Here is a 23,836-nt window from a genome sequence, read left to right on the forward strand (position 1 = left end):
ACTATACTGTATACATTTGTGTGTACATACACATGTATGGGAAGGGTATTCATTAGGCAGCCACATTGCCAACTGGTGGCTCAAAGCTCCCATTCTGGGGTTTTTTTCAAGTTGCTGAAAGGAGTAAGCTCACACAATCAGGCCCATTCAATAAAGTCCATGGGAGAGCCGGCGCGCCCCCAGGCACCTCTCCTGGGCGCGCGATTCTTTATTTAAATTCAGGCCCGTGCTAATGAGGAGGCGCTAGGGACACTAGCGCATCCCTAGCACCTTCTTATTGGCGGAAGCGTCGGCTGTCAGCGGGTCTGACAGCCGACGCTTAATTTTACTGGCAGCAGTTGTCAAACCCGCCGACAGCCACGTGTTCGGTAAACGGAAGCCGGCAAAGTTGAGCATCCGTTTTCCAACCCGCGGGCAAGTTTTTTTTGGTTTTTTTTAATTTTTGGGGCCTCCGATTTAATATCGCTATGATATTAGGTCGGAGAGTGTACAGAAAAGCAGTTTTTTCTGCTTTTCTGTACACTTGCCCGGTGTCATCTGAAATTAACTCCTGCCTTTGGAGGGTTTCTGGGGGGGGGGGGTGTTGGCCGCGCATTTTCCACGCGCTATTACCCCTTACAGTATAAGGGGTAATAATAGCACATCGACAATGTGTGGCCAAACGGGGGCCAAGCACACCGTTCTGTATCGGCCTGATAGAGAGGCGGACACCCCGTACCCAGCCAGACACAGACACTGTACACCCAAGCCGAGAGAGTGAAAAACAAGCATAGACATAGCTACCCCCACATCCAGACAGAAACAGAAGATAGATACCCCAAAGCTAGACACAGACATCCACAGAATTACAGAATGGGAGACATAAATACCACACCTAGAGGCTGATGCAGAAAGATGCCTGCATTTCAGCACACAAAACTTACACTCCTAATCAGGAGAACTGCTTTGCGCCCCCTCACATGGAAATCCCATGGAAATTAGGGCACTGCATCAGGCCAACACACATTTTTTTAGCACTGGAAATTTAACTCCAGGTCAGAGCAGGATTTTAAGTTTCCAGTGCTACTGCGCTAGCACTTAAAACCCCTAAAAAAAGGGGGAAAAGTTTTTGTAAGAAGTTTAAAAATGCCCACGTTTAAGTCTGTACTTATCTGAATAAGTAGCGGTGACCTGCACCAAATACACAGATATATCAATATTTACCTGGCTAACAGGTCAATCCAGTAACAAGCGGTAGGAAGAGCTGCGTTAGTGCCCGGTGCACCCGCGGTTGCCGCACGCACAGTCCAGCTCACCTACCACTTGATCCTGTATGTAAATAGCTTGCAAATGCAAGCTGCGTGTAAGAAGCGTCCGTGAAGCGTTAGGCCCGCACAACCCGTTTTACTGTATAGAGCGCTATACAGCGCCTATACAGTAACCTGGGTGCGCGGGCCTAAAGCTTCACGGACACGCTGGTATCTGTCATTTGAAATGACAGGTACCAGGAAGTGGACGGTTCTCCGACGCTCAGGATTGTCAGTCCTCTCTCCCCTCCTCCCAAAGCAAGCAACGAAAGCGGAAAAAAGCGAAAAAAAAGGCGAAAAAGCGAAAAAAAAAAGTAGCAAGAGAGAGGGGAGAGAGGACGGGCAATCCTACGCTCGGGATTGCCAGTCCTCTCTCCCCTCCTCCCGAAGCAAGGCGCGAAAAGCAGCCTTGCTCCGGGAGGAGGGGAGAGAGGACTGGCAGTGTAAAGCGACGAAGCGACTTAGCTCAAGACGTGACGTCACATGCCGTGACGCCAAACGTCGTGACGTCACATGCCGTGACGTCACGCCTTGAGCGGCCCAATTGCACGAACAGAGGCCGCTTTCGCCCGTGCAGGCGTCCATCTTCGCGGGCAGCTGGAGGCAGGGGAACCGCGGTCGTCCTCACCGATGTCCGTTTCCGGAGGGGGGGGGCTGCAAAAAAAGTAAGTCGCTTCGTCGCTTTACACTGCCAGTGCTCTCTCCCCTCCTCCCGGAGCAAGGCTGCTTTTCGCGCCTTGCTTCGGAAGGAGGGGAGAGAGGACTGACAATCCCGAGCGTAGGATTGCCCTGCTAATTTTCGTTCCTGTACTACCAAGGATCGGTCCAGACGCCCACCCTTGGTTCTTGGAGAGCCCGTTTTCCGTATGTTTACCTCTTTTTCCTTGGCAGAGTTCTTTTCTTTGCAGGAATTGGAAGGTGTCTTCCTTGTTACAAAGTACTGCGGCGGTACAGTTTGTTTATTTCATCGCGCGTATTGTTGTAGCCACTGGTTGTTATATTTGGGGATTTTTATCCTTTCGTTGGTTATTCTGCTTGGATATTATGTATACTGAAGGATCGCAGGTGGCACGCCAGGTTAAGAGGGGGGTGCCTTTTCAGTTTTTTCTCTGACTCCCCTGCTGGAGGGGAGACAACCCAGCGGGGTGGACTGATCCTTGGTACTACAGGAACGAAAATTAGCAGGTAAGAACCAATTTTACTTTTGGCTTGTGCTGAATGCACATTTTAAAGTTTTTGCACGTTTTAACTCCCAATGTATTAGCATATCATTAACTTACTGCATTGGGAGTTAAAACAGCCAGTGCATAGTTTTTTTTTAATGCTCAAATTATTGTATCGACCTGTTAGACAGAAAAATGCAGACTTGCATCACCTCCAGTCAGAAGACACACAGACACAACAAACCCAAACAGACGAACACAGGTAGTCATACCCCATCCAGACAGATCAAAGCCCACCAGATAAACAGAAAGACACAGGACAAACACTACAATAGTAAGGCCTGGAACATTTTTCAAAAAACTTTTAAGATGCTAGCCAGAATTTTTTTAAGAGCTGAAAAAAAAACCTCTACCCTACTTTGCCCAATTTCATTGTTGCTGTTCCCTAATTTGCTCATCTTTTTTATTTGGTTTAACTTTTGTACACTGCCTTTATCCTCTGCCCATTCCCCTCCCAGGCAGCAGCTGACATCTCTCTCCCAGATTAAGGATTCCTCAGAGGGTGGAAGGGCTTCCTGGGTTGCTCCTCTCCTTGCCCCACTGAAAGAGACAAATGGCTATGGTAGGCTCACACTATCACAAGCCTCAGGCAGCTCTCTCCTTTCTTAGCTTGCAGTGCCTCCATGGCCCCAAGACTCAACAGCATAGCCATTGGGATTATTTAAGCACCCATTTTGCTCATCCCTGCCCTAAGCAGTTGCTTATGTCTAAACCAGAGCCTGATCTACGACTCATACCAGGTGAGATAAGTGTATTTGAGACTGACGTTAAGGGGACTATGCATGGTACTACTTGTACCCTTCAAATCAGGGGTGGCCAACTCCAGTCAAATGCAAAATCTATTGCATGCATATTGAGGATATCATGAAAACCAGGCCTGCTTGAGGACCAGCATTCACCAAATAGCTAAGGAGAAACCACGGTGGTGGGCACAGGGTGGGATATAGATTAGACTATGAATAGGTCCTTAGTAATGGCTGCTCTAGAAAATTGACTTCCAAGGCTGCATCCTTGGAAGTCAAGGCAGAGAGTGATTTAAAAGGATAAAGCTGATTCTAATCAGCTTTATCCTTTTAAATCACTCTCTGCCTTTAGCATCTTTGAAAGGTAATTAAAGCAAGACTATTTCCTAGCAATGTACCCACTTCATGGCCATTTGCTTGCAGTCTTGTCTGTGAATATCCACTTATAGACCCAATATCTTACTTTTCAGTCCACATTGGGCCTATTTTTAGGCATAAGGCATAAGACCAGCCACTGAGGGTTTACAGCCTTTCAGAACTAGCCTCACTTTACTTGTTAATCCCATCTAGAGCATTTTACCACCTCCTCAGTCCAGACACTTGCAGGAAATGTATGGAGTTAGAACTCTCCTAGCACCTGCACTCATCCTATAAGAAGACTGTACTGCTTGACTCACATTATGCATGCACAAATGGTGCATTTTTCCTGTAGCTTCTCCAGGGTTTCAGCATGCTGGCACCTCTAGTAATACATAAAGGGCAAAGCTGAGGGCTGATAGTCCTCCTGAGTGCAGGTAAGCTGTAGATTATACCAAGTGGCTAGATTACCTCCCCAACTTCTTTTTGCAAGTGTCTTACTTCTGAGATGAAATGTTTGCCTTCTTAGGTGAAGCAGTTGCTATTGGCAGCTACAAGTTTGTTTTCTTTCAGCTTGCAGACACAAAAGGGGAAAAGCATGGCATGAAGGATTAAACAAAGCTGTACCTTTCCTCCATGTATTCAAGTGGCACAACAGCCACTGCATTATAAAGGAAGTAACAGTCCAAAAAGACCCAGTGCAATTTAGAAACCAGAGTAGAGAGACTAATGCAGGCTCAGGGTTGTTAGCACTAACCTTTTCTTTCAGTGCTAGGACCCTGCTGTATTGGTCTTGAGATACCCAAGTGCAGATAGATGCCTTTAGCATTGTAAGCTATGCTGACAACTATCACCCTGCAAATAAAGCTCGACAGTGCCCTCTTGTGTACTAGTGATGAATTGAGATTCACTTACAGACCATTGCTACCTAGCAAGTGATGGTCAATGGAGTTGAGCTCAACTTTGAATTCCATAGCAAAATGGAAGTTAGCCTAAACTGATGGTAGAGTGTAATATCTGAGGGTTACATTAGCAGGTAAGGCAGAAGAGTGTTCCCCTTCTAGCAGAGGTGTGTATAAAAAGTTTGACTAGGAACAGTTATCAACTATAGCTTGATCCTTGACCAAACTGGCTAGTAGGTCTAATTAAGACAGATGGAATGGGCCTGTCTTACATTACTCCAATGCATGCCATGTTAGTGTAAGCAGAAAGATAGCTGTCTATATGCTTAACTAGCACATGCAAGGAAGAGTCATTCAAGCAACCCAGAAAAGAAGCAGAGACTTCCCAGACCTTTAAGTGTACTTTATTTGAACTGACCTTCACTCAAGTGTACAGGTGGCCTCCCTCCCCATTTACTGGCACCATAGATCTGACTCCTCTTGGAGTATGTAAACCTTCTGGCTGGTACCGAAGACAGCTCACTGGTTGCCAAAGAAATTGATGGCAGACAATACAAAGACTTGTTGGGTTACATGAAGTTCACATACAAGCAATACTACCACTAATAGATCAGTATGAGCTCCCTTGGGCTGGGCAGCCTTCACAGAGGCAAATAACTTCCTGTAACAATTATACAATATTTGGAATGACTTAAAATGTACAATCAGTCCTCAGATGCACTGTAGAACTCGGGGAATCTGCTCCACAATACTGCCATCATCTTCCCCATTCCAGTTTGATCCTGAGTCAAGCGTCAAACAGGAAAAAAGCCATGCCAATTTTGTATTTGTTCTTTCTGCGCAGTTACATTTGATGAGGTGCAACTTGCAATAGTCCATTTTAGAAGCATTTGCGGTGGACAATGGATGGCCCAGATTCATCATACTCTTGCTTGCTGATCCACATCTGCTGGAAGGTGGACAGAGAGGCCAGGATGGAGCCACCGATCCAGACAGAGTACTTACGCTCAGGTGGGGCAATGATCTGCAGAGAAGACCAGAGGTGTTACAAAGCTTAAGGCCAATTTCAAGAGCAGTCAAGCAGCAGCACTGTATGAATTTAAAAGGCTACTTGTGTGTTGTGAGCAGTAGTTATGCATTTGTTGCTTTTGTTTATTGCTACCCTTAACATAAGGCTGGGGTAACTGCATGGAGCTGCATTATAAGAAGCTTGCAGGGCACATTGGATGGATTTGGTCTGTCATTGTGTTCTTAACTTCCATTCCCTGAGCCATGTTAAAGAGTTAAGAGTGCAGACCACACCAGCTGAAGTCATTGGTATCATTTTTTTTTTATTTTTCCTGCTATGTAGACTAGTGCAATTATGCAAGGATGTCATTGTTGGTCCCTGGATATATCTAGGGCATACACCTTCAGTATCAACTTAAGACCCTGGACTAATGCACCAACCAGTATCAGATTGTAGTATAGATCTCAGGACCCAAATTTGAGAACCAAGGGGTAAATCCTATCCCCCCCACCTTTAACTGGGAAGGTGTTTAGCTTTAGTGACTCATGTCAATATAGTGAGAGCATAAGCAAAATGCTACAGAGCCAAGAAGTCTCACCTTGATTTTCATTGTGCTGGGTGCCAGTGCTGTGATCTCCTTCTGCATCCTGTCTGCAATCCCTGGGTACATGGTGGTTCCACCAGACAGCACAGTGTTGGCATACAGATCCTTACGGATATCAACATCGCACTTCATGATGGAGTTGTAGGTGGTTTCGTGAATTCCACAGCTTTCCATACCTGTGGAGAGCATTCAATTAGATGCAAGGGGACTAATGTGACAGGTGAGGGTATGCCCTTAAGTCAATTGTTCTGCTGTTCTATGCTGCAAAGAATGTGCTACTGGGCTACACTTGCAACATGGAAAGGTATTCTATTTGTCAAAAATACCAGTTTTGTGATTTGGCCATGCAGCTTTTAGTTTACCCTTTTCAAAGCTATGCTTTAGGTAAGCTAGAATTTATTGTAGTTAATTCCCTGCCCAAGAGGAAACCTAACTTTGTGCTTGAAGCAATAGAAGGGGGAAGTGACTTGCCCCAATCTGTCCAATACATGAAAGACTTGCTAGAGGCTTTATAGCGATTGTAGTCAGATCACTAAGACTTACCAAGGAAGGATGGCTGGAAGAGGGCCTCTGGGCACCTGAACCTCTCATTGCCAATGGTGATCACCTGACCATCAGGAAGCTCATAGCTCTTCTCCAGGGAGGAAGAGGAGGCAGCAGTGGCCATTTCCTGCTCAAAGTCCAAGGCAACGTAGCACAGCTTCTCTTTGATGTCACGGACTATTTCTCTTTCTGCTGTGGTGGTGAAGCTGTAGCCTCTCTCAGTCAAGATCTTCATGAGGTAGTCTGTCAGGTCACGGCCAGCCAAGTCCAGACGCAGGATAGCGTGGGGCAGGGCATAGCCCTCGTAGATGGGCACTGTGTGGGTAACCCCGTCACCAGAGTCCATCACAATACCAGTGGTACGACCAGAGGCATACAGCGACAGCACAGCCTGGATGGCGACGTACATGGCTGGAGTGTTGAAGGTCTCAAACATGATCTAAAAGACAAGATAGCAATTAGATGCTAGTCCCAAAAATCTCATGCATGTGCTATTTTAACAGTAAAAATTTCTAGTAGGTTTCAGTGATTTACTTTTGTGAAATCTCATGCGCAATAGGTCTGGGAAAGTTTGACCTGTCACTGTTGTATGCAATAATCATGCAGGGGTGTGTATGTACAAAAGCTAAACAAGACACTGTGATCTGCCAACCCACCATAACTGTCCCTCCCAGTCACTTGCAGGACAGCATGCCCACCTACACCAGATAGGGAAGGGAGGGAGATAAGAGAAAGCCAAGCAAGTGGGCAGAGTAGAAAGCAGGAAAAGTCACCCACAATCCAAGACCAAGGTGTCACATACTCATTGACAGTGAGTCACACTGTTAGTAACCTCTGAAAAACAGCAGTTAGGGTAAGCTATAAAACAAAGGAATAGTTCAAGAAAAGGGAACTAAACCTTCCAAGATAGAGGACTCGGGTCAGGACAAGAGAACCCTGTGAAGAATGGGAAATGGGAAATAAGTTGGGAGGAAAACAGAAATGTTGCAAAGTTCTTAAAGGAGAGAAGAGTCAAAAAAGTCAAGGAACACACCTGTGTCATCTTTTCTCTGTTGGCTTTGGGGTTCAGGGGAGCCTCTGTGAGGAGGACAGGGTGCTCCTCGGGAGCGACGCGGAGCTCGTTGTAGAAGGTGTGGTGCCAGATCTTCTCCATGTCGTCCCAGTTGGTGACAATGCCATGCTCGATGGGGTATTTCAAGGTCAGGATACCTCTCTTGCTCTGAGCTTCGTCACCAACGTAGCTGTCTTTCTGGCCCATGCCAACCATCACACCCTGCACAATGCACAAGACATTTCAGTGTAAATATTGAATTTTAAGAATGTTTTTAATTAGCTGTGGTATCAATGACCTTCACATTAGATGTTTCCCCAATCCTGTCCTGAGGCACACCCAGTCATGTTTTCAGGATTGTGACAATTATGTATGGGAGACTTGGGCACTGGGTTCTTGCTGTATGCAGCTTCAGCATATTCGTTGTGGCATTCTTGAAAGCTCTACTGGCTAGATGTTCCTCAACATAGTATTGAGGAACACTGCATTAGATGATTACACTTAAGGAAGCCAGAGTGGCAGTGTTATGGCAAGTGGTTAACCTAAACTAGTCTGCCAGCAAACTAATTTGATGAGAAAGCCAAGAAAAGCAGCTGCCTTGAGAGCAGTCTATATGCACAACAGTAAGTTAAGGCAATGACTTAGCATGAATGGATACAAATAAGTGAGCATTTCTGAAGCCACCCATGCATTCAAGTTTAGATCAGTCTTGAAAATGCAGCTATAGAACACCCCCCCCCCCATTTCCCTTTAAAACGTTGCTGGGGTCAAGTGATTTCTTGTTATACAGGCAAGGACCTTCACAGAAGCATATTTAGGGATTTCTAGTTGTATTCATATTTGATTATGCTACATTTGAATTGTATGCACTGCTTTGGATTCCTTTTGAGAAATAGGTGAAAGTGTTCAAGTCTGAACTAGACTTAGAAATAAGTCACACACCTGGTGCCTGGGGCGGCCGACAATGGAAGGGAAGACAGCTCGAGGGGCATCATCTCCAGCAAACCCAGCTTTGCACATGCCAGAGCCATTGTCAACAACCAGTGCAGCAATATCATCATCCATGGTTATCTATTAAAGGAAAAGACAGTTACTTGCAGCATCAGATCTGAACACTTTAGATATAGGGACTTAAAATACTAGTAAGTTCCCAAGAATAAAGTTAACAGGAGACTAATGGCTCAATTTCCACCAAAATGCCAGTTTAAGAACTAGGCACATTTCCCGCTTAAAGTGATAATGTGATAGATATGTCACCTGAAACTCTGCTAACAAGTTCTGAACTTAAAAGTCAAGAAACCAGGCTAGAGAAGCTGAATGTTGTATTAGGCTAGTATGCACCAGCCACCTCCCAGCCCTGCTTCCTGCTCTGTGGTCGCTTGAAATAGTGCGAGTGAGCCACTAGAGGGAGCATGGGTTTGCACAGTTACATCCAGCACTGATTTGCAACAAAAGGAAGTCCCTGCTTCAGTCTCAGTGTTACCATAAAAGGCAATAGTTAGAACTGCTTTACAAAAGGCAGGGGTGGGGCATGCGCAAAAATTCTGCAGAACTGTTCTAAGAATGGGCCGCCCACCCTCCTCCCCTCATAGGCGCAAGGCATGTATTTGTAGCGTGATCAATTCAAATGCATGACTAAGACAAATTTCACTACCCCCACCCGGGAACAACATATCTAGACAGTCTCTCGGCAAGTCTTATACACAAGATAACTTCAACGTCACAAATGTCGATTTGTGGTATTTCGGGGAAGGGATATGACTAGCTCTTAAGTGTGGCATAGCTACATCAAAACCAGAAAAATTCGACTTTCCCCATTTAAAGGACTAACACCTTCAGCCATGGTCATGAAATAGAGTAGCTGTGAGAATCTGGATATGCTAAAGCATAATTAGTTTTACGACCTAAAAAGCTTCCATACAACTGAACTGGTGCAAGGCGTCCGACGCCGCAGCAACACGCGAGCGCGCGCTATACGGCGCCGCTGCTTCCTTGCCGGCTCAGCCGGCGCATGGCACTCTGGGACTGGCAGTCCAGACTGCCAGAGACCCCGCCCGTGGCCAGGCTAAGCCCAGGGCGGCTAGAGTGCAGAGACTACAACTCCCAGCGTATCGCTGGATCTCGAACAGCGGCTTCCCAGCCCCGATTGCTGGTGGGTGGGGGGGGACACCTCAGCACGCCGCTTCCCGTGCCCGAGTCATCCGCCGCCAGCTCCGACCAAGGCGCGTTGCCAGCCGAGTAGTGGTCGCCAGCGTCGGGGGAACCGACACCAGCGCTCGCTCCCAGCGACCCATAGGAAAGCGTTACGCCCCAGCAAAGCAGCTAAGAAAAGCGCGTTACACAGCAGGAAGCGTCCGCAGCTTGTTTCACGGGTAACGGGCGCCCTGGCGGTCCCCCCCCCCAACTCACTGTACAGATACCACAGTATGGCTCGGTCTATATAAAGTTACTATCCCCACCTTCACACAACGGGCCCCCAACTCACCGTGCAGCGGGACTACCCCATGGCTCATCCTATATCGCTAGGACCCCCCCCCACAACGGGCTCACGGTACAGAGACCACCCTATGGCTCGCTTTATATCGTTACTGTCCCCACAATGAGCTCTTTATACAACCGACCCCCGACTTACCGTACAACGGGGCTACCCCCTCACCAAGAGCCCCTGCCAGAGCGGACGCCCCCCATGGCTCGTTCTATGTCGTTACTGCCCCCCAACTCACTTATTCCATAGAGCGTTCCTCCTATTCCCCCCCCCCCGGTCATTTTCCGTCCTTAATGGCCCCGAGCCCCATCCCTTACCTCTGGTCGGGAAGGTCACGCCCTGAGGGAGCCGCCGGTAGTTGCAGAGCACGCGCTTAGGAGAGGAAGCTCCGACTTGTCGCGCGCGGTGGGTTTTATCCGGCACGAGCTCGGCGGCTCCAGCCATAAATGGTAACCTTCGGAAAGGAGCTCTCTGATTGGCCCGGCGTCACTCCCTCGCCGGCTGCAGCAGTCCGAGGCTTTTTTATGATTTCAGAGGAAAAAAAAAAAAAAGGCAGCAGTTTGGCTGTAAGCAGCCCCAACCCCCATCCCAGGGGCTGACTCCCAGCACAATGCACTGCATGGGCTTCCCCCAGACCTTTCCACCCTCAGCCCTGGATTTCACCAGTGCACTCCATAAAATCAGAATGGAAAGCCCTTGGGGAACATAAAATGCATTTTTTCCTGATCTTTCACCATTCAGCAGTGTCACAGGGTAATGCAGAGGAAAACTGGGGCGGGGAGGGTGGGGCAGCGTGAACTTTCTTCCGCTGACTTAGGATGCCTTGCCGCATGTTCGTCCAACCTTCCATTCTGTGAAATTGTTTATAGAAGGCTCATTTACTGAAACCGTAAGGAAAAAAACCCAATGTGCTTCTGGCAGCTTAACTGAAAACTGCCAGCTCTGCTGGTGATCAGCCCACATACCCTCATGTGCTTTGAAATTTCTGTATTCCTTTGTGAATTACAGCCCTGTGCACATGGTGACTGTATACATATTTAATACATGCATAGGTACCGAGGGATGTGTTCTTAATGTAGGATCCGGATCCTGCATCCTACATGGTGTTTACAGTTGTAATTCTGATTTGCAATTGTTGTATCCCCGGATTCCTTCATTTTATGCCGGGGTATTCGCTGAGCGTGCCATTCATTCGGGTGTAATCAGCACGTGTTGCTGCTACCGCCACCTCTCTCGGTACCAGTTCTTGCAGTTAAACCCAATAAGATGAAAATCTGCTTTCTACCCTCCACCAGGCAGAATCCATCACTATCCCTTTTGTAGCTTGCCAGCATCGGGTCCCTTATCCTTTTCCAGTTGTGCAAGTTTCAAAAACAGATATAACCTTCACGCTGATTCCTCTGGCAATTGCCCAGCAGAAGATCTAAAAAAAACAAAAAACCTTCGAGGCTGGTTTGATATGATCTGTTTTACCCAAACTCCTGTTCTTTCTGCAATTTCTCCATTACGTTTTTGCAGATCTGAATGGTTTTTTTTTTACAATGTAATAAAAGTTTGTTACTTTCTAGCGTGACCATACTTCACTTGCAGGGGGCTACTGAATGATTTGTTTTTTTCTTTTTCTCTACACTCCTTGTAATGAAAGTGCTAGTCCTCTTATTTTATGGCTGTATCTTTTTCAAATTCCTGCTCTCCCTGTTTTAGACTTTCTCCCTTCAACTCAGAGCACTTATGTTAGGAAAGAGGGCTGTACAGCTTGCTAAGCTTAGATCCTCCTTCCTGACTGCCCTGAAAAGTCGTTTATTGAGAACTCCATATCACTTCATGTTTTGGCTTCCCTTACTCTCTGTGACAGATTGCTCTCTTGAAAAACTGAATCTCCTTCTTAAAGCAGCAGTACTAGTTTTGTAACATTTAACTTGCCTTGTTTAGTGGCTCCATTGCTTCCTTTGTCAGTCTTATTCATAGGTCACCTTTCTTTTTGCTGAAGTGCAGTGTATTAAAAAAAAATGTCCATCACAATGTTTCCAAAATAAGTGCGTCTGCAGAGTGCCACTGAGCTCCCCTCACCATCGCAGAGGCCCCAGTACCGCTCTCTGAAAGAGCCACTCACTGCTCCCTACTCATAGGACAATCTCATTTTGTATGAGCTGGAGACTTGGGGAGGAGGAAAAGTGATGGAATATTAGTACATTTGCCAAACTGATAAAGTCAATGGCAAAACGCTGCATGAAACGGAAGGCTGCAATGTCTCCTGCTCCCTGTTGCCTTCATCTTGCTTGTTTCAGAAATTTACACCTCCTGTCTTGGCCTCTACTCTGATTGCAGAAGCTTGAGGTCCTGCCATGCCCTGCTTAGTACATTGTTGAAGCCCCAATACACAGAGCGCTTTTTTTTTTTACTCTGCTGGCCCATTCCACCCAAAATGAGCAGGAACACACATCGCCTCCTATTCCTGGCGCAATGAGCAGAATGCGCCACTCAGTGACGTTGCTTCTTCCTTTTCTATACCATGAACCCTTCATTATCCTACACATAACAAAACCTGGATGATGGGCTGGGGAATGGTGGACCATAAATCCAGTAGCTGTGAACGAAGATCCCCAGTGCTTGAAGCTCTGGGTAGAGTGGGTGTTACTTGAAGTGGGCCGTAGCAAAGCTGCCAGGCTGTAAAAATGGTCCTTACAAAAATAATCCCGTTAGGCAGGGTCCACTGCGCAAAGGCATCGTTCAGGCTGATGGAGGGGGCAACCAGGTCCGGATATAGGCGGAAAGAACGTAAGCAAGTGCCTTCGGTGCCAAATGGTGAAGGCACCCACAGACCGGGACGACTCCTGCAGCTCTTTGATTTCTGGGGGACCCCTCCTCCCCCCTTGCCCAGTCTTCTGCCTACGGGTGCCATACAAAGCAAGAGAAGTCTGTCGTCGTCCCCCCCCCCCCCTTATTTAGGAGCCAAGAAGGCTGGAGAGAAGTGGCAGAAGTATGTGACTGCATTTTTCATTATCCCAAGGAAGCAGAATCACGTGACCCAGCAGAATGCCAGCAAGGCCTTCTGCTATTGCACAGAACTGACAGCAAAACTTTCATACATCAGAGTCGGTGCATTCTGTAGGTTTGATTTAAGCATGATTGATGGGACCGTGTTATTCATTCGCTTTGTACTGTGAAATTGCCCTCACAAGGCAGTGCTTTACAGCTTTTTTTTTTGTGGGGGAGGGGGGGGGTCACCATTAGAAGAAGGGACCCATGCGATCTCACACTCATGTACCCTCCCCACCCACTACCACATTTTAATATTTATTACATATCAAAAAATCTTAAATACATGTTTCCATCTCAAAAACACATATTACATCATATTAAAAGCTTTTTGACTTAAAGAAAAGCAGAATAAAATTTAGAAAATGAACTTCGACTGTTAATATTAAAAGAAAGAAACCGGGAGCTGAGTTACAAAGGCAGCGGTTCCTCCCCCCAGGTATCTCCCCAGTCTGGTTAGACCACTTTGGTTGGAGGAAAAGGTGCTTGGGCCACCCAGAAAAAATGGGCCCCCCCCTCTCTGCCATACAAAAGTTTTTGGAGGCCTTACTGGACAAAGGCCTGGGAAAAATTCTCCCAAACATTTGGGGGGGGGGGGGAATGCAAATTTAACTTGTCTGACCTGCTTCGTTGCCCAGCACTGCTGAGGAAGGAGGATTCTGCCTGGGAGGGACTTGTTTCTGAAAACTCAGGCTCATCTCTGCCGTATGTGCACGCCGTACCCAATAAGGCAGGGATGGCCAACTCCGGTCCTCTGGATCCTCAGACAGGCCAGGTTTTCAGGATATCCACAACGAACGTGCCTGAAATAGATTTGAATGCATTGCCAACATTGTAAGCAAATCTATCTCATGCATATTTATTGTGCATATTCTTAAAACCTGGCCTGTTTTTGGCTCTTGAGCACTGGGTGTCCCACTATAGGAGCACTGTCAAACACAGAGGAAAACTGCGTGAATTCAGATCCCTGTCATAGGGGCCGATACAGTAAAAGTCGAGGGAGAGCCGGCGAGCGCCCGTTCTCCCGACGCACGCACAGGCCAGTGTCCCTGGCGTGCGATTCAGTATCGGCCCGCATGCAAATTAGGGCCTGCGGTAAAAGGAGGTGCTAGGGACACTAGCACGTCCCTAGCACCTCCTTTTTGACAGAAGCAGCGGCTGTCAGCGGGTTTGACAGCCGACGCTCAATTATACTGGCGTCGGTTCTCGAACCTGCTGACAGCCCAGGTTCAGAAAATGGACGCCTGTAAAATTGAGCGTCTGTCTTCCAACCCGCATGCCGAGGGCAGATTTTTTAATTTTTAATTTTTTATATTTTTGGGGCCTCCGACTTAATATCGCTATGATATTAAGTCGAAGGGTGTACAGAAAAGCAGTTTTTTCTGCTTTTCTGTGCACTTTCCCAGTGCCCGAAGAAATTAGCGCCTACCTTTGGCTAGGTGCTAATTTCTGAAAGTAAAATGTGCAACTTCGCTGCACATTTTACTTTCTGTATCGCATGGGAATAAATAACAGCGCCCGCAACATGCATTTGCATGTTGCGGGCGCTATTAGTTTCGGGGTTGTTTGCCACGCGTTTTCCACGCACTATTACCCCTTATTGTATAAGGGGTAAAAATAGCGCGTTTCTGTGCACTTTCCCGGTGCTGGCAGAAATTAATGTCTACCTTTGGGTAGGTGCTAATTTCTGAAAGTAAAATGTGCAGCTTGGCTGCACATTTTACTTACTGAATCGCGCGGGAATACCTAATAGGGCCATCAACATGCATTTGCATGTTGTGGGTGCTATTAGTTTCGTGGGGGTTGGACGCGCATTTTCGACGCACTATTACCCCTCACTGAATAAGGGGTAAAGCTAGCGCGTCGAAAACGCACATCCAAACGCGGGTTAACAGTGCGCTCCGCCGGAGTGCACTGTACTGCATCGGCCTGTTTGTTTCTGCGTGCAACTGCTTGGAGCTTTCTCTCGTGAGCCCGTGTTCTAGAACTTCCCTTCCATTGTGCACGATTATGTAAATATCTCTGCCATACCCTCCCACCTTCTCCTCTTAGGGTTTACGGATCGGGGATGCGCATTCATTTCTTTCATTTTTGTTTTTTTAGTGCTCACTAAATAGAAACGAAAATTAACCAAAATCTCCCCCCAAAATTTCTGGCTGCACACGCCTAATACATATTTAGCTCCTCAAGTCTCCCGACCCATGACTTCTGATGCAGACTCCACATCATTTTGGTTGCCTTTCTCTGGATCCTCCTCCAGCCTCCTTTCTGAGGTCATTTTCCTCTGTCTCAGCCTTTCCCTTATCAGCTTGCATCCCACCTCAGGGGTGCAATCTCCATCCTGCCCTCTGCCCCTTCACTAGAGGCCCAGAATGCTGTCTTTCTGAAGCTCCAGCCCTAGCAGTTCCAAGCTCAGGCCTCAGTCCCTCCTCGTTTATTTTTAATGTTCTCTGACTCCGAACCGTTGCGCTGTGCGCAAATTGTAACTGGCCCTGCATCGCTGCGTTACTTTTGCAAAAGGAACTTGAAACACCCCAGAATGAATTTGCCACTGCCGGAGTGGCAGAGCTAGCAAGCTGCACCGTGAAAGGGAATTCTGCTGCCTCCATGCAATGAGCAGTGCTGCGTCCCGCACACACTGTCTGAAAAGATTGCTAATTCCGCTGGTAATTTTTCTGCTCCCCCAGGAGCTGCAGTGGTTAGTGAGAAGTTACATCACGCACAGATGTTCCTTTGGCCCGTGTCTAAAACATGAGATACACCATAGGATGTTTGTGCCAATGCGGCTGATGTCACTGTGATGCATTTGCACAGCACAAGCAAAGCTCAGGGGCGTTGCTGAAAAAAAAAATTAGAAAACATAATTACTAGACTGTGCAATTTTTAGTCTTTTACTGTCTAAACAGTGCTCCTAGCTACGTAAACTCTACAATCCCAATATTGGTTATTACAAGTACCCTCATCCTGGGGCTCCTTTAGGTAGAGTGAAAACAATTAACTTCATCTATGCTAGTTACTGTTACTATTGTATGGTTACATGCAGGCTATTAGTGTTTATCTTTGTTCAGACATCTGCAAACACCAGCAGGGGAGACTTTGCGATTTTCAATAACTTTGTAACACGTCTGAGTGCTCTGCCATTAAGAGAAGAGTTTAGGAAGGCAATTTGATGAGGGTAGGGCAGACGACGCAGTCTTTATGTCATGTCCTCCATTCCCCAGATCAGGTAGAGCACCCGTAGCCCCTGCTTGAGTGGGTCCCGATCATCACCCAGAGGGATATGATAGAGCTTTATGAAATGATGTGCGCTATGGAACAGGTTAATAGGGAACGGTTAATTATGCTGTCAAATAGTATTAGGACTAGGGGACTCTCTGAGACTAACAGGTAGCAGATTTAAAACATTTAAGAAAGGTTTTTGTTTTGGGTTTTTTTCCAGTCAAAGCTCAATTAAGCTATGGAACTTGTTCCCAGAAAATGTGGTTAAGGCTAGGAGTATAAATGAGTTAAAAAAAAAAAAAAAAGTCCGGACAAGTTTCTGGAGGATAAGTCCATAAATAATTATTAGCCAGATAGACTTTGGTTTCTGTACCTCTAAATTCTTAGGGAGAGCAGCATGAAACAGACTTTCATATTGGGATTTGCCAGGTACTTACAGGTTACCTAGAGTGGCCACTGTCGGAGACAGGATGCTGGGTTCTATGGACTTTAATCCGACCCAGCCTGGCACATCTTATGTTCTTAGGTCCTGATATTCAAAGCGTATTCAGCGTTATTTAGCTGGATAAGCGGGACTTATGTGGCTTAAGTAGTGGTTGCTGAATATGTGCGTACATTCTGCAGCCATCGCTTAGTCATATAAATCCCTTATACAGCTAACAGTTACATACAGAAAAAGTAGGCCTGTACTGAGTGGATCAGGGGCGGAGAGAGCATACATGCAAGTTTAGACACCCCATAGAGCAGGTCTAAACTTAGCCGGCTAGCATAGGTCACACAGGGAGGTCTAGATCAATGTTAATATGGACTAGAAATTTTGACTTCATAGATAAATGCTTGCCTCTGCATACCACCTCTGTAACCAGTCCCTGTTGTCTATTCGTAGAGTTACAATTATGAATGTCACTTTGTAAACCAACGTGATCTATAAATGGAATGATGGTATATAAAATGTCTAAATAAAAATAAATAAATAAATGCATGGTCAGGCATCAAACATATAAAACCCACTCCTTCTGCCCCTAAATTGAAAAAAACAAGGAAATGTTAGTGATGGCTTGGTACCCCATCACATCAGCAGTTCTCATTATCATAAAATATTACAATTCATTCTAAAACACCATTCTAGAAAACCATGCTTCACATTGCTTATGGAAACTCAAATAGTCCTGTATCAGTCTAAGCTCACTAGGGAGAGAATTCCACAAGTATGGACCGATATAAAAGAATGCCTTCTTCCTAGTCAAAGCCAACTTGGCATCTACGAAAGGCTGAACTTGTGAAGACCCTAAAATCCTTTGAAGAAGATAGGTCTTTATTCTGTCTTATAGATATTGATGACCTGCACCATACATCGTTTTATGTGCAATAATCAAGATCTTAAAACGTCACTCAAGAGGAAATCGGTCACCAATGAAGACATTTCAAGGAGGAGGAAATGTGATCTGGAACTTTTAACCCCCAAATTATTTGGGCTGCAAGTATTTTGGACATATTGTAGTCTAGTTAATTGGTCTTTGTCTGACCCAGCCAGCAAACCATAACAATAATAGTCCACTCTTCCAAAAACAAGGCTTTAGACCACTGTTATCACATTTTCTCTTGGTAGGTATGCCTGGAGATTTTGAATTAATCAAAGTTGCCAAAATGAATATCACCAGATCATTGATCCACAGTCGCATACTTAATTCTGAATCCAACAGTACCCTTCTGATTTCAATTGCAAGGGGTTAACCATTCCAACAAATCAAAGGTTGTGACCACTTCATGGTAAAACATCTTATCCATAACACGTCTGATTTTATGTATTAAGAAAGAGCTTGCTACTCCTCATCCAATCTTTAACTTCCTGTAAACCCTGATGTAACAGGTTCACATTTTCTGTTTGATCTGTTGCCACCATACATGGGATTTGAATATCTGTGTAGAGCATACATTTCAACCCTAGCTTACTGATAAAAACAAAACAAAACCAGGAGTTGCATAAAAATGGGGTCAGAACCAAACCTTTTGGAACTCCAAACTCCATACTCCAGGCTGCTGATATAACATTGCCTATCTGAACCCTCTGAACTCTTTGGTTCAACATAGTAAAACAGTAATGACAACAGATAAAGAACAGATGGTCCATCCAGTCTGCCCAGGAATGTACTTATGGTAGTAACTGCCACTCCATGCAAGTCACCCCCATGTGTTCTGTGAAGGACCCTATCTAATTCAATATTCTGCCTCCGACACCGCTCATCCTTAATCTGTGCAAAAGGATTCTATGATCAGTGGTGTCAAAGGCTGTTTAGAGATTAGAAGCCACTAGAAACTAGAACAAGGGGGAAAGCCGACAGTCGCTCAACAGTGCATGGTTCGGAGGAATGTATCTTTGAAGGATACTAATGAAACTGGTTGAAACCCACTGCTGATGAATGTTATTTCTGATGTAGTTCCACTGACGTGATTATTTTATATGATGCAGTTTGTAATTTTATGCTTTTGTTTTACTGTTGGCTATTTAGTCAATTTTATAATCTATGTATTTTATATTATGTGTGCATTGAGTGTAATCCGCATTGACCAAATTAGGATTTGAGGAATATAAGATTTTTTAAATAAATAAATATAGTAGGGGGGGGGTCAATGACCTTTACTGTTCAGGGCCCAGACCACTGTCAGTCTGCCCCTGGAATACTGTATATCTTCTTCCTGCACTGTAACTGCCCTTTGCCTAACTGGCTGCTCACTCACTGTATTTTCCCTGTTTGTAGTTTTGGACCTTTTTTTTTTTTTTATTCTTTGATGATAAATCTGAAAGTTCAGAGCTGCCGACATTAGAGTTAGCGAATTTTAGATTTGAATGGATTACATCAGGACCCAAAGGGCTGAGTGTAATTGGGATGCAGTTCACGGGTTTTCTCTCATCCATCCTGCGCTCACCCTGGTTAATTATTAGCCCACCCTTACCAGTCACATATGCGTCCTTTCTTAAAGGACAATGGGGGGACCAGATTTGCGCCCGCACCATCTGCCACTTGCTGGCCACAAGGGGCTGGGTAATTTTCTGCCACTACTGCAAATTACCCGTGGAAAATTTAAGACTGGATATTTTGTTTTAGCTAGAGATGAACCTTTGGCAATGATCTGTGCTGAAGCCGGGGAAGTGTAGAATGACACAATATCAGCTGAAACGTTTTTTTTTTTTGTTCTTTGGGGGTTGAAGGCTACAGACTTAGTATTAGAACAAACCAAGTCACAAGGTACAGAGATATAACAGATTATCTCCATGTAGGTTTTTTTAGAAGAGGAATGCAGATAATCAAATGTAAATGATAAATAAAATAAACGATATAGTAGCTATAAATATACTGTAATAATGAAGGATTGAGAGCAAATTGACCTAATAGTATAGAATAATCCGGGACGTTCAGCAAAGCTGGTAAATCCAAGCTCTAGAGTTAATTGCTTCACTCAGCATGCAGGCATCCCACTTTCATAGCGTAGATTCTCTGGACCTCTCTGAGTTAGGGCCTACGCCCATAACTGGGAGAGGGAACCAGGGAATGAATATTCCAGCCCATAGCTGAACAATTCAAGTAACCTACTTCGAACATCCAATACAAATTCTGTGCCCCTCCTTCCCTGTCCCCCACCCCCTCACCAACAAATTTAAGAAAGCTGGAAGAGTGGTTGAAGATTTGAAAGCTGGGATTCAGTGCCAAGAAGTGCAGTAATCCAAAAGTGCTGAATGTGATGGGCGTTGAAAGACTGATGTGCACAGACGGGGAGAGGGACCTTGGGGTTATAGGATCTGACAATCTGAAGGTAATGAAGCACTGGGACAAGGCAATAGCTAAAGCCAGAAGAACGCTGGGCTGCATAGCGAGAGGAATAACCAGTGAGAAAAAGGAGGTGATGATCCCCTTGTGCAGGTCCTTGGTGAGGCCTCACCTGGAGTACTGTGGAGCCCGTAACTCAAAAGGGACAGAGACGGGATGGAGGCGGTCCAAAGAGAAGCAACCAAAACGGTTTGGGGTCTGTATCAGAAGACCTATGAGGAGAGGAGGTGCAGGGGAGATGGGATGCAGACCTTCAGATACCTGAAAGATTTTAAGGATGCATGAACTTCGAACTTTTCCATTGAAAGGAAACAGTAGAGCTAGGGGTCATGAAATGAAACTCCAGGGGGGGGGGATGACTCAACCAACATCAGGAAATATTTCTTCACGGAGAGGGTGGTGGATGCCTGGTGAGGCCGAAAACAGTAAACGAATGAATAAAGGCGTGGGATAAACACCGTGGATCCCTAAAGGCTTGAGGCTGGAAATGAAGAGAAGGGGTAACCTATATTAACTTTAGGTGTAACAATTCTGCGTGGGGGGAACCTGCACAGAGCAGCAGTTATTTCTCTTAGCAGAGGGCACGGGGATCACTATCAGTAAGCATTAAGCCTTCATTCTTTTGACGCAACTGCAGAACATTGCTCTACGCTTCAATGGTGAGGGTGGGGAGGAGCGAGAGGGAAAGAGAAAAATGGGAATGGGATTTAGTTGTCCGCCAATGTTGGGCCGCGACTTATACGGTCCACGGCACTGATAAACAGACATTAGGAAAAAAAAGCACAGGACTGCTTCTATGGCCAAGTCCAAAAGCAAAGCATGTTCAAGCTGCATTGTCTGAATTTTCAAGAAGACTGTTCACCCCATAAAAACGTTTGTAGTCATAATTTTGTTATGGGTTTGACAATTATTTGGTTTTGATTGTAAATATTACTACCCTTAACATAAGGCTTGGGGGGTAACCTGCACGGAGCGGCAGTTACTACCCTTAACAGAAACATGGGGGTAACCTGCATGGAGCGGCAGTTACTACCCTTAACAGAAACATGGGGGTAACCTGCACGGAGCGGCAGTTACTATCCTTAACAGAAACATGGGGGTAACCTGCACGGAGCGGCAGTTACTATCCTTAACAGAAACATGGGGGTAACCTGCACGGAGCGGCAGTTACTGCCCTTAACAGAAACATGGGGGTAACCTGCACGGAGCGGCAGTTACTGCCCTTAACAGAAACATGGGGGTAACCTGCACGGAGCGGCAGTTACTATCCTTAACAGAAACATGGGGGTAACCTGCACGGAGGGACAGTTACTACCCTTAACAGAAACATGGGGGTAACCTGCCTGGAGGGACAGTTACTGCCCTTAACAGAAACATGGGGGTAACCTGCACGGAGGGACAGTTACTGCCCTTAACAGAAACATGGGGGTAACCTGCACGGAGGGACAGTTACTGCCCTTAACAGAAACATGGGGGTAACCTGCACGGAGGGACAGTTACTGCCCTTAACAGAAACATGGGGGTAACCTGCCTGGAGGGACAGTTACTGCCCTTAACAGAAACATGGGGGTAACCTGCCTGGAGGGACAGTTACTGCCCTTAACAGAAACATGGGGTTAACCTGCATGGAGGGACAGTTACTACCCTTAACAGAAACATGGGGGTAACCTGCCTGGAGGGACAGTTACTGCCCTTAACAGAAACATGGGGGTAACCTGCACGGAGGGACAGTTACTGCCCTTAACAGAAACATGGGGGTAACCTGCACGGAGCGGCAGTTACTGCCCTTAACAGAAACATGGGGGTAACCTGCACGGAGCGGCAGTTACTGCCCTTAACAGAAACATGGGGGTAACCTGCACGGAGCGGCAGTTACTGCCCTTAACAGAAACATGGGGGTAACCTGCACGGAGCGGCAGTTACTGCCCTTAACAGAAACATGGGGGTAACCTGCACGGAGGGACAGTTACTGCCCTTAACAGAAACATGGGGGTAACCTGCACGGAGGGACAGTTACTACCCTTAACAGAAACATGGGGGTAACCTGCCTGGAGGGACAGTTACTGCCCTTAACAGAAACATGGGGGTAACCTGCACGGAGGGACAGTTACTGCCCTTAACAGAAACATGGGGGTAACCTGCACGGAGGGACAGTTACTGCCCTTAACAGAAACATGGGGGTAACCTGCCTGGAGGGACAGTTACTGCCCTTAACAGAAACATGGGGGTAACCTGCATGGAGGGACAGTTACTGCCCTTAACAGAAACATGGGGGTAACCTGCATGGAGGGACAGTTACTGCCCTTAACAGAAACATGGGGGTAACCTGCATGGAGGGACAGTTACTGCCCTTAACAGAAACATGGGGGTAACCTGCCTGGAGGGACAGTTACTGCCCTTAACAGAAACATGGGGGTAACCTGCCTGGAGGGACAGTTACTGCCCTTAACAGAAACATGGGGGTAACCTGCACGGAGCAGCAGTTACTGCCCTTAACAGAAACATGGGGGTAACCTGCACGGAGCAGCAGTTACTGCCCTTAACAGAAACATGGGGGTAACCTGCATGGAGCAGCAGTTACTGCCCTTAACAGAAATATGGGGGTAACCTGCACGGAGGGACAGTTACTGCCCTTAACAGAAACATGGGGGTATCCTGCATGGAGCAGCAGTTACTACCCTTAACAGAAACATGGGGGTAACCTGCACGGAGTGGCAGTTACTGCCCTTAACAGAAACATGGGGATAACCTGCCTGGAGGGACAGTTACTGCCCTTAACAGAAACATGGGGGTAACCTGCACGGAGTGGCAGTTACTGCCCTTAACAGAAACATGGGGGTAACCTGCACGGAGCAGCAGTTACTGCCCTTAACAGAAACATGGGGATAACCTGCCTGGAGGGACAGTTACTGCCCTTAACAGAAACATGGGGTTAACCTGCACGGAGTGGCAGTTACTGCCCTTAACAGAAACATGGGGGTAACCTGCCTGGAGGGACAGTTACTGCCCTTAACAGAAACATGGGGGTAACCTGCACGGAGCAGCAGTTACTGCCCTTAACAGAAATATGGGGGTAACCTGCACGGAGGGACAGTTACTGCCCTTAACAGAAACATGGGGGTATCCTGCATGGAGCAGCAGTTACTACCCTTAACAGAAACATGGGGGTAACCTGCATGGAGGGACAGTTACTACCCTTAACAGAAACATGGGGGTAACCTGCATGGAGTGGCAGTTACTATCCTTAACAGAAACATGGGGGTAACCTGCATGGAGTGGCAGTTACTACCCTTAACAGAAACATGGGGGTAACCTGCACGGAGTGGCAGTTACTACCCTTAACAGAAACATGGGGGTAACCTGCACGGAGTGGCAGTTACTACCCTTAACAGAAACATGGGGGTAACCTGCACGGAGTGGCAGTTACTACCCTTAACAGAAACATGGGGGTAACCTGCACGGAGTGGCGGTTACTACCCTTAACAGAAACATGGGGGTAACCTGCACAGAGCGGCAGTTACTACCCTTAACAGAAACATGGGGGTAAC

The 23,836-nt window shown here is 46.4% G+C and overlaps 1 protein-coding gene across 1 annotated transcript; it reads right to left on the minus strand.

The window, feature by feature from the left end:
* Window positions 1-4,899: 4,899 nt before the first annotated feature.
* On the minus strand, window positions 4,900-10,671 carry LOC115082380 (actin, cytoplasmic 1). The gene is made up of 6 exons (XM_029586606.1): window positions 10,521-10,671; window positions 8,661-8,789; window positions 7,701-7,940; window positions 6,668-7,106; window positions 6,119-6,300; window positions 4,900-5,535 (listed from the first exon to the last, which is right to left on the minus strand). Exons 2-6 carry the CDS (start codon window positions 8,781-8,783, stop codon window positions 5,392-5,394), a joined length of 1,128 nt encoding a protein of 375 aa, XP_029442466.1. The 5' UTR covers window positions 8,784-8,789; window positions 10,521-10,671; the 3' UTR covers window positions 4,900-5,391.
* Window positions 10,672-23,836: the final 13,165 nt, after the last annotated feature.

This window comes from Rhinatrema bivittatum, unplaced genomic scaffold (genome assembly GCF_901001135.1).
Source record: "Rhinatrema bivittatum unplaced genomic scaffold, aRhiBiv1.1, whole genome shotgun sequence".
In the NCBI taxonomy this organism is placed as follows: domain Eukaryota; kingdom Metazoa; phylum Chordata; class Amphibia; order Gymnophiona; family Rhinatrematidae; genus Rhinatrema; species Rhinatrema bivittatum.